The 11841-nt window shown below is 39.6% G+C and overlaps 1 protein-coding gene across 1 annotated transcript; it reads left to right on the top strand.

Moving 5' to 3' along the window:
• Positions 1–2: 2 nt before the first annotated feature.
• Gatad1 (GATA zinc finger domain containing 1) lies at positions 3–10792 on the top strand (the record flags this gene model as incomplete). The annotated part of the gene is made up of 6 exons (XM_008822585.3): positions 3–83; positions 523–648; positions 3510–3569; positions 8028–8211; positions 9098–9284; positions 10737–10792. Coding segments are annotated over 6 exons (642 nt in total), but the record flags the coding sequence as incomplete, so codon positions are not given.
• Between the last annotated feature and the right edge of the window lie 1049 nt (positions 10793–11841).

Consider the following 11841-nt stretch of genomic DNA (forward strand, 5'->3'; position numbering starts at 1 on the left):
GGGGCGGCGGCTTCGGCGGGGCAACCTTTGTCGGCACCTCGGCGGTCCCTGCGCAGAGCAACGGGGGCGGGGGCGGCAAGCAGGTGAGGGGCAGCGCGGTGCTAGGTGACGCCGCGGATGTCACCCAAGTGACTTCCCATTCTAGGTGCCCATTCGCGGTAGGCCCTGGACACTTCACACCTGGCCACTGTTGTTAACCGAGTTGTGCCTCATTTTAAATGACAGCGTAGGAGCTCCACCGAGAGGTGCGGGAGCCGAACTGTTCTATGTTGGGCAGTTACGTTGTTTTGTATTTTTTCTGTGCAATAAATACAACAAATGAATAGTTGCTGCCATGAACTGCACCACTGGAGAAGCAGCGCCAACCCTTGGGAGGCTCTGGAGATGTGTGCTCATGTTAACCCTTAAATTTTTAGTCCAACGGAAGGATGCAGACTGTGGTCTTTGTGAGATGTTACATTGGGACAGTAACTTCTACAGTTTTTATTTATTTTCCCTTTTTGTTCTCTAATTGTGTAACAGAGTAAGCAAGAAATTCACCGAAGGTCTGCTCGACTCAGAAACACCAAATACAAATCTGCTCCAGCTGCTGAGAAGAAAGTTTCCACGAAAGGAAAAGGGAGAAGGCATATTTTTAAGTTGAAGAATGTAAGATGATTGTGAACGGTGTCTTTTACTATAATGACATTGTGTGTGTTGTGTCTTGCCTCTGCCTTCCCTATTCATCATCGAACTTGGGTGCACTTGTCGACAGCCCTGCAGTATTCTGGAGAGGAGGCCAGACTCCCTCAAAGATGTTGCAAGAGAAATTCACCCTTTTTCTTTTTTAGCTTTTATTTTTTCTTCTGGGAAATATGGAGTATGAGTCTAAGAGAAGCTTTATATCATTTATCTCATTTCATCACATTTTCTATGCAAAGAAAGAAAAGAGATTGTGGATCTCTTAGGTTTTTTTTTTTTTTTTTTTTTTTTTTAAAAAGAGATTTGTGATCTCTTTGGTTTTTTTTTTTTTTTTTTTGGTCTTTTGGAGACAGGGTCTCCCTGTAGCCCCAGCTGTCCTGGATTCACTATGGAGACCAGGCTGGCCTTGAACTCACAGAGATCCACCTGCCTCTCCCTCCTGAGTGCTGGGATTAAAGGTGTGCACCACCACGCCCGGCTAAGGTTTTTTATTAAATTCGTTCTTTGACAATTTAACGAGATTATGGGTCTTGATACATGGTTACATTAAGAAGACTTTATATTTTGTTTATTTTTATTTTATGTGTATGCATGTGTTGCTTGCATGTAGGTAGGTACACCCATGTCTCGCAATGCCCAAGAAGGTCAGAAATGGGTGTCAGATCCCTTAGCCGTCATGTGGGTGCTGGGAATCGAACCTCAGTCCTCTGCAAGAGCAGTCAGTGCTCTTAACTGCTGAGCCGCCTCTATAGCCGCTTTTCTTTTCAAGAGGAAGCAAGTAATACCAGAACTCATTCTCATATTTGTTATTATAGCCCCAGATAATATATCATTGACTCGTTATGATGAATTTTAATCAAAATTTTTCCTGAGCCTGCTTTATGAAGTGGAAGTGACTGTTGAAAATTCTATGCTAGAGATTTTTATTGTACTAAATTTTATTTTTGTAAGCATGAGGAGACGATGGACAATATTAAAGACTAGTGTGTGTTTGTTTGTTTTGAGACAGGGTCTCTATGTATCCCTGGCTGGCCTGGAACTCACTATGTAAACCTGGAACTCACAGAGATCTGCCTGCCTCTGCCTCCCAAGTGCTGGGATTAAAGACATGTGCCACCATGCCTGGCTTTACTATTTTTTTAATACTTAATTTTTATTTTATGTCTGTGAGTGTATTGCCTGCACACAAGTGCACCTGTATTGTGCAATGCCTACAAGGTCAGAAGAGGGTGCTGGATCCCCTGGAACTGGAGTTAGGAACTATTGTTAGCTGCCATGTAGGTGTTAGGAATTGAATCCCGGTCCTCTGCAAGAGCAGCCCTTAATTGCTGAACCATCTCTCCAGCCTCTTGATTAATTTTTTTTAAACTTCAGTTTGGGCCAGGTGTGGTGGCACAATGCCTTTAGTCCCAGCACTCAGGAGACAGAGGCAGGTGGATCTCTGTAAGTTCAAGGCCAACGTGGTCTACATAGTGAGTTCCAGGCCAGCTGGGGGCTACAGGGAGACCCTGTCTCAAAAAACCTCAGTTTGGCATTACTTTCAGAACAAGAATGGTAGTAAACATTTCTGAAGTTGAGTATATGATTTCTAAAACAGAGGGGCCCATTGGTATAGCCTTAGGTAGATTACAGATTCTAATTTTTATTTTTTATTCAGAGAGAGAGAGAATGAGAATGTGAATGTGAATGTGGACATGATCCAGGTGTGGAGGTCAGAAGGTAACTTTCAATAGTTCTTTCCTTTGGTTCCTGGAATCCAACTAGGGTTGTCAGACTGGCATCACAAGTACCCATTGAGCCATCATATTAGCTAGAGATTCTTAAAGTAATTGCTCCTAATTTAGGATTTCTATAATTTAATTTTCTTAAATGAAGCATTTGTTGATAAGACATTTTGAATATTCGTTTCTATTTGTATCACAGGTGTTTTATCTTTTAAGTTACTTAAGTATTTAAGTCCATGTTGTCCACACTTATTTCATTATAATTTTTTCTAACTCCTTCAAGAGTGGTATCAAGTCAGATTTTTAATGTTGTGATGAAATCTATATTGCAATTTAAGAAGAGCCTTCAGTGATGGCTGCAATATGGCTAATTCCTAAGAGTTCAGGCTGGCAACAAAGTTAAAGATGTCTTCAGGGAGACACTTTTCATTTTGTATTCATCTGTTCATCTGCAAGTTTTTTTAAATTATTTCCATTTTGTCATGCCCAGACTTTTTAGAGCCAGTATATTGTGTTTTGTTTTGTTTTTTTTTTTTTTGGCTTTTTGAGACAGGGTCTCCCTATAGCCCCAGCTGTCCTAGAACTCATTATGTAGATCAGGCTGGCCTTGAACTCACAGAAATCCGCCTGCCTCTGCCTCCCGAGTGCTGGGATTAAAGGTGTGTTTAGAGCATATTCTTATAGCTGGAATTTTAGTGTCTGGTAGAGCTCTGAGGAAGCTTGGTATTCGATCTTCACATCATAATTAGAAACTCTGTCTCTGTTTCTCAGCAGTTTGAAGCTATAGATAGGGAAAATGGTGGAAACATTCAACTGCTTCATATCAACACTCAAGAAATCTATTTCTTCCCTTTTTTATTTTTATGGTTGTTGACTCTTGCTATATAACCCAGACAGTTTTGGAACTTGCCATCCTCCTACCTCAGCCCTCCAAGTGCTGAGATTGTATGTGTTTACTGTCATATCTGCTCAGAAGTTTCTGTAGTTCTTGTCACCAAATAACAAATTTTTACATTTCTCAGTTTACACAATTCTCATATGGTTGGGAAAATGCCTGTACATACTATGCAGGCATACAAATGTTTTCCTTTTGTTTTCTCATAGCCTATCAAAGCTCCTGAGTCTGTTTCCACCATAATCACTGCAGAATCAATCTTCTACAAGGTAAGCCTCTGTGGAATTACTAAAAGAAGAGTTGGGCTTGTTGTGTAATGTGCTCCTAACATTTGGCTTATTCTATGCCTCTGCTACTCTGTGTGTGTGCAGAGGCCGTGGTTATGCTCTTTGTTCCCTTCTAAGCTATTTTCCCCTACAGGTAGCTGTAGGTGATAGAAGACATCTCATCCAGAGCTGAGGTAGGAAGAGATCTTGCCTATGGAAATACGATGTGAAGGTGCTAAGGCATTGTTCTTAAAACTCTAGCTAGTGTATAGTGTGGACAGTGTAAGAGTGAGTCATCTATCCCATATAAAGGCATTGAAGGGTGAGAAGGACAAAGGTAGGATATGGACTAATAGATTGAATGTAGACCATGATGCCTGGTGAGTAGAACAAGCTAGAGATTTCAAAAGGCTTTAAAGCAGATCCAGGAGAGATAAGAGCAGTAGTATACATTCAAACTTACTAAAAGTTTACCAAGAGAGTCTAAGGAGTATTTTTTTCAGGAATATTCTCAGTTTATATCTGATATTTCAAATACCCTATATTGAAATATACCCAATTTTAGGGTCTATACAAAGTTAGATGCAAAATATTTAACATGGATTGTCACACAAAAGTAGAGAAAAGGCAAACTGCTTCTCAGCCACTTCTGCCTGTATGAAGCACTAGAATATTAAGGCCAAGCACAAGCATTTGCAATAAAGTTGTATTTTTCTAGTATGGTTCTTTATGCTCATGGTAAATTTTTTCTTGTAAACTCAAAGTTGAGGGAATATAGAGTTGAGCTTAACAAGACTATTCCAATTTTTTTTTTGTTTTTTGTTTTGTTTTTAAAGTGAGAAGATCCCCCTTGGACTAGCTACAGGTATCTCTTCAGTGAGAGATGTCTCCTTACGTTTAAAGTGGAAGAGGTAGGAAAGGAGTTAGAACATAGAAAATCTCTCTGAGGGTGGCCAGCTGGAGTAGGCAGCAAGCATTAAAAGCTCTTTGATGTTTGGGGATTTGAATTGTCTGATAGGAAGCAGTGGTGCTTTATGCTTGACCCAAGTGGACCAAACCCCAGAGCATTCAAATGGTTATAACCTTTGAGTGTATTTATTTTTGTTAGCCCATAGTTGGTACAGTCGAAAACAGCCTGACACAGGCAAATACTTCGCCTGTAGTTCTAGGATTTTATACACTGATAATCATAAGGTCTTGGAGCTTATTGTGTCTATGATGTGTATCTGGCAGTGAACTGAGCATTTTACATGTTTTATTTCATTCAACCTGAACTGGGTACTGTTTTATTCATTTGATGGATGAGGGCACTGACACAGATTAATTAGCTTGCCCAAGATTACATAGCTAGAAGTCATGGAGCAAGGAAATCTGACTCTAGAGCCTAAGTCCTGACCTCAGATCTTGGTTCCATTGCTTGGCAAGTGACTGTGCTGCTAAACTCCGATGTTTCTTCATCTGTATAATAAGGATTATAAATAATTACTCGCAGAGATCATGTTCGACATTTAACAGGGTAACTAATCAATGAATGATATAAGTGGTAATCTACAGATTTGTATAATATTTTTCCAACTGATCATACAGTTTATAGATTAAGCCTAAAAGATAAAAATTTAGGGTACTGGTCCATGTGTATGTCAATGGAAAAGCATGTGGGACTTGTGATTGCAAGTATCAGTATTTTCATATTGCTATCTACTGCCATGTTTATTAAATAGTAAGACCAAAACACAGCTAAATAGTCAAGTAATATTGCAGATAACCAGCAGTGTAGACACTGTCACAGCAGACCCAACATCGTAGTGACAAGTTAAAGAGGTCAGTGTGAGCCACTGAGCTGAGCTGGACCCCAGATCAAACAGGTGAGAGGGAAATGAATGGGAGTCACTGGGAATGACAGACAAGAGTGTGGGTATGCAGAAAGCAGAATGGGTAAGTGGCTTTCTGGAGCACTGCATGGCAGAGCAGCTGCATGAACTCAGTCTGGTTATTCCTAATCCAATATTCACTATATTGTGTGCGCCTTCTTTCTCTGCCAACAAACAGACTGCTTGGATCGAGTGCCATAATGCTGTTTGGTGTTATATATTTGTATGGTAGTCTCCCCTTATCTGCAGTTTCAGTTCTATTTTATTAATAGTTATTGTTATTAGTCATTAAACTTTATCATAAGTTTGGATGTATGGGGGAAACATGGAATGCATAGAGTAGCAGTATTCAGGGTTTCAGGTACCTTCTGGAATCTCAGAATGTAAGCCCACAGATAAGGGGCGACCACTGTGCAAAGTACATGTTGATACAACATCTCATGTGCCAGGCACTGCTTGCCACTGAAACTTTTCACTAAGACATTATCTTTGAATTGTAGTTCTATTTTCACACTGCTATATATTATGATTAATATTCAGTATATATTTTGAGTGCCTGTGATAAGCAAATATAATTTCTAATTTAGGGGAACTTTCAAGGTGTGACTATATCAGATAACAAGCATATACTATCGGATAAAAACCTTGAAACTCTGGAGTAGTGTATGCAGGAAAGAACCAATTGACAATGGGTATAAACTAATAAATAAAAGATTACCTGAAATAATAGTGCACATTCGGTAATCAAGTTCAGACAGTCACCTCAGACCATGAATAAGTATTTGCTGGGAGAAACTTGTAGCCTGTCAGGTACCCATGGTGCAGTTGAATTACTGGAAATATTTATTCAGAATTTTTTCTGTAAACTAGATGTATCTTTGCAGCTTTGGCCACTACAAAAACCCTGTTTTAAGGAAAGCACACACCATTTCTACAGTTGAAACAAGTATGGCCTATTGAGAACTGCACCCCCTTTGAGTAGTGCTAAGTACCATAAAGGTCAGCTGCTAAGGATTTTCAAAGAGCAATTATTTCCAACTCAAGACCCAGAGAAGAGGAGCTGGGATGGATAGCAGAGACATAGGGAGAATTCAGTCTTGGACTTGTACAGATGCGTTAGCTGGATATAAAGTAGAGCAGGCAATGGGTAAAACACAAACCTTAGAATACCAGGAATGCCATTTATATTGTGGGAAGACAAAACTAAAAGTGAGTGGAAGAGATAGTTGTCAAGAAGTCTGAGAAATGTAACTTGAGGGTAAATACATCCTAATACTCATAAAATAAGTTTTTGTCATTTCTTTTGGTTTGAACTTAAAGTGTTTACTTTCTTTGAATGGACACTTGGGGAGGGAAGTATGTAGAGTACATTATCACCAGGTAAGCACTGATTTTTAAGGCAGTACAGGGAAGATCACTGAACTAGTTAGTGTGGGTGCACAGGTTGCATTTGCTTTGTGTGGACTTCAGCAAGTCACTTAACTTTTCTATAGCTAAATGGCTGGGTTAAAAAAATAGGAGTAGGAGCTGGAGAGATGAATGACTCAGCAGTTAAGGGCACTGGCAGCTCCTGCAGAGGACCTGGTTTGATTCCTAGCACCTACATGGCAGCTAACAGCTGTCCGTAACTCCAGTTCCAGGGGAATCCAATACCCTCTTATGACTTCTGCAGGCATTACACGACACACGTGCACTTACGTGTAGGCAATACACTCATACGTAAAATAAAAATAATAATTTTTTTTAAGTAGGGGTAATGTAGAGCACAGAGGATTTTTAGGTCCTTGAAACAACTCATTGACATGATGGTGGTGGATACATGTCCTTATAATTTCCCCAAACCATCGAATATACAGCACCAAGATTGTGCTATAAAGTAAACTTAATGGGGGTTGCTGTGCGTGTGCCAGATTAGAGGACTAGGGGATAAGTCCCCTCTGTAGTTTCCATGCCGTTTTTGTTTTTGCTATGAACTCAAAACTACTCTTAAAATGAAGTCTTTTTTTAAAAGTAGGGATAGTGCATTCATGATTTTAAAAAATCAATTTAAGCCGTGCGTGGTGGTGCATGCCTGTAGTCCCAGCACTTGGGAGGCAGAGGAAGGCGGATCTCTGTGAGTTCAAGGCCAGCCTGGTCTACATAGTGAGTTCCAGGACAGTTGGGGCTTACAGGGAGACCCTGCTTCAAAAAGACAAAAAAAAAATCAGTTTATATAAATATTTTCTCCAGATGCATATAATGATATATGTATGTATATGTAATTATTTTTCACTCAAAAGTGAAATAAGTCTCAAACATAACATAAATATTGATACTCAGACTTTTTTTTAGTACTTTGAAAATTTGCTCATATTAAAGAAGTTATGTTTGGTTATGTGATGTTCTGGTTTGTTTCTTTTTTTGGTCTTTTTGAGACAGGGTCTCCCTGTAGCCCCAGCTGTCCTGGAACTCACTATTGTAGACCAGGCTGGCCTTGAACTCACAGAGATCCGCCTGCCTCTGCCTCCCGAGTGCTGGGATTAAAGGTGTGCGCTACCACGCCTGGCTGATGTTCTGTTTTTAATATGAGATTATCTTCTGTTTCCTCCAGGGAGTATATTACCAAATTGGTGATGTTGTTTCTGTGATTGATGAACAAGATGGAAAACCCTACTATGCTCAGATCAGGGGCTTTATTCAGGACCAGTATTGTGAGAAAAGTGCAGCCCTAACATGGCTCATTCCTACCCTCTCAAGCCCCAGAGACCAATTTGATCCTGCATCCTACATCATAGGTAAGGTTGACAATGGCATGGCTTCTTAAATTTAATTAAGTCTCCAATATTATATGATAGAATGTGTTAGTCTGCTTGGGCCATCATAACAAAATGCCCAGACTTGAACAACTGACAATTCTGAAGGACGGACGTCAGATCAAGGTGCTGTCTGGATATGTGGTAGGCCTTGCTTCCTGGCTTGCAGAGAGCTCCCTTTTCGCTGTATCCTCTCATGGTCTTTTCTCTGTGTGAGCACATTAAAAGAGAGCTCTCTGTTGTCTTTTATAAGAACATCAGTCTTCTCACCCTTCTGTCAAGTTTGTTACATGACCACACAGTTCTTACTTTGTGCTTACAAGTACAGAGCCAGCAGAGGCCATTTTGTGTCAAAATTATTTCCAGGCTTCTCTCTGTCCTCTTTCTGATCCACAAAGTTTGAGGTGCTTCCCTGCCCTAGATGATATAGCACAATGTAAGAGTCAGAGCACAAGCTCTGGAGCCAGACTACTGGGTACTAGCCTACCACTTCACCAGTTTTGTAATCTGTCTTTCCTCATTGTCCTCCTATGTAAAATAGGGAACAGTAGTGCCCTCTTGAGAGAGTTGTGAGGATTCAACTCACATGTGTAAAGTGCTTCAAACACTACAGATGCTTCTTAAACCATGTAAGTGTCTGATAATTTTAGAATCCTTTCTCAAGTCACTGTGGGAGGATGCTATATTTTTTAATCACTTTAAATAATAAATAATGGAGAGTGACTTCAGAGTGATACTTGTTTCAAATGCCAATGTCAGACACCCCCAGAGTACATCCCTCTTAGTGTCTAATAAGAGGGCTACCATTTTATGAAAATGATATCTACATTCAGAACTATATTTAACTTTTCCATTGGCTGCCTTTTAGGGCCAGAGGAAGATCTTCCAAGGAAGATGGAGTACTTGGAATTCATTTGTCATGCACCCTCTGAGTATTTCAAATCAAGATCATCACCATTTCCTACAGTCCCCACCCGACCAGAGAAAGGCTACATATGGACTCATGTCGGACCTACTCCTGCAATAACTATTAAGGAAACAGTTGCCAACCACTTGTAATTATAAAACCAAAATTGGGGCATGCTTATCTAGCATGCGTAAGGTTCTGGTTTTAATCCCTTGTGCATGCACACCCCCAAATTAAAACTGGGTTTCCAGTTTTCTTGTATTAATGCTATAATGAGATATGCCACATGTTTCTCTCTTAAATTGAAAAAAAATTTTTTTGAAAATTTTTGAGACAAAGTCTCACCATGTAGCTCATGCTGGCCTTGCCCTTGAGATCCTTCCACCTCATCCTCCTGGAGTACTGGTGTTACATATGTGCTCCACCATGTCTGGCTAATGCTAGATGTTTCTTTCATGAAATTCCTACATGGAAAAATGTCTTAAATTTTTTTTTTTTAATCCTACTACCCAGTAATAACTAGCTTATTACCTGTTTCTTAGAAAAATCACAAAAGCTAGAAAAGAATGAAATGTTGATAGTTGAATTTAATATTATGTTCTGTGTGTATTTCCCAAGGCAAAGGCTATAAATTCCAGAGAGGCCATTAGGAACATTAAGTGTCTGTTTTCCTTCATAATTTATTTCTAGAAATTCATAAAATGAATTTTATTTTTATACAGGTAGAAAATACCAAGTTTGGGTTTCTGATCAAGGAGTAAATCAAACACAGTGTTAATTGTGATCAGCAATATGTTTCATAAAGCCACACAATCTTTTTTCCTTCCCTAGAACAGACTTTGGCTCTGCTTTAACCCTATAGAAAGCAACTGATAGATGATAATGTTAGCCCAGGCTTTTTCATACTTTCATCTAACTCTCTGTAGGCATTCAGGAGCATTCAGTTGCCCTCAGTAGAACTGTTCTTCACTGCTGTCCCATTTCCTCTGTGAGACTGAGGCTTCAGCAAAGCCTTTGTTCTACAGTGGACATCACCTCACTCCACTCTTGCATACAGCAAACCTGAGCTGCTTAGGCAGCCCCTGTGAAGATTTCCTGACTGTTGTAAGAATAGAGACTGGTGTTCTTGAAAGTGACTGGTAGATCATTAGTTTTGATAGCTAAAAATGTCCCCAAATTAAACTATGTGCTGAAGACTCCTCATGACAAGCTTTGGCCTGGGAAAGCCTGCCTAAGCTTTAAGTGCAGGTCAGTTGCATGGTAGGGGAGGACTTTGGAGGCACCCACTTGCTGCCTCTGCTCTGATTTAACTGGAAGTTTTGAACCATAGGAATTTGTGAGAATCTGATTTGATCATAATTGTTTCATTACAGCTCTGTTACTCTTTCTACATGCAGTTCCACAGTTGGGAAAAGGCATCTTCCTTGTCACAAAAGCTACAATAAAATTTATTGTAAATACTGTTGTACATGACTTTCTAAATGTTACTGTTCCAAACTCTTGGATTAAAATATTTTTTACAGTATGTTTATTTTGGATTTGTTTCACTTACTAATTTTTATTTTTATTTTATGTGTATGTGTTTATTGCCTGCATGTAGGTGAGTGCACCTGTGTCGTGCAATGCCCGCGGAGGACAGAAGCTGTTGGATCCTCTGGAACTGGAGTTTCGGACAGTTGTTAGCTGCCATGTGGGTGCTGGAATTCAAACCTAGGTCTTCTGCAAGAACAACCAGTATGCTTAACTGCTGAGCTATCTCTCCAGCCCCTCACTAATTTTATTTAAACATTTAAAATAAAGTTTGTTTTATAAAAACGGTATTAAATAGAAGCATCAATATTATCATACTCCAAATTTGGAATGGACAAGCTTCACCATCTTAATAATTTTGGAAAAAAAATCAAAGAATGACTGATTGATTAAATGAACATTTAACATTTTTTTAAATAGAGAATTTAGAAATTCAGTTTATTTTTGACAATTTTTTATTCTGACCATTGCTTGTATGGTATCTTTTATAATGAAGATTAAATTTTCATTTTCCTATTCAACCCAATGCCAGTGGCTCCCATTGATTACAGAGTTAAACTTTGTTGTCTAAAATTTGCCCTGATAACTGGTCTTGTTAGGATTCCCAGCCTGCCCCCCAGTTCTCATTAGCATTAACTGATGTACACCCTCAGTTTCTTAGGGCTGCACTCTTATTTATACTGCTTCATCCCACTCCAAAGACTTTTCAAGGCCCTTTGTGTGTGCATGTGTGTCGGCAGGTTGGTTGGTTCTGGAACTCAAACTCAGTATCTCACACAGTCTAGACAAGGGCTCTACTACTGAGCTACATTCCCAGCCCCAAACCCTTAAATTTTGTTTTGTAAAAGTTTACAGTTTCTCTGGCTCCTAGAAATCAGTCCTACTCTGTGATTGCATTTCAGTTTTGACTTCTGTGGTCCCACTCCTACCTTGAGTGTTGTTTCTCGGTTGCTAAGTGATGTGTTTTATTTGCTCAACTGCAGTTTCCACAGTACCCAAATTAGGTCCTCACTAATAGGGGATGTTTAGTATAGAGTTCAAATTATATACTGTTGAGCTGGGCATGGTGGCATACACCTTTAATCCCAGCACGTGGGAGGTAGAGGCAAGAGGATCTTTGAGTTCAAGGCCAGCTGGAGCTACAGGGAGACCCTGTTTCAAAAACAGAAAAAAAA

The sequence above is a fragment of the Nannospalax galili genome, unplaced genomic scaffold, assembly GCF_000622305.1.
Source record: "Nannospalax galili isolate Female #2095 unplaced genomic scaffold, S.galili_v1.0 scaffold85, whole genome shotgun sequence".
Classification (NCBI taxonomy): domain Eukaryota; kingdom Metazoa; phylum Chordata; class Mammalia; order Rodentia; family Spalacidae; genus Nannospalax; species Nannospalax galili.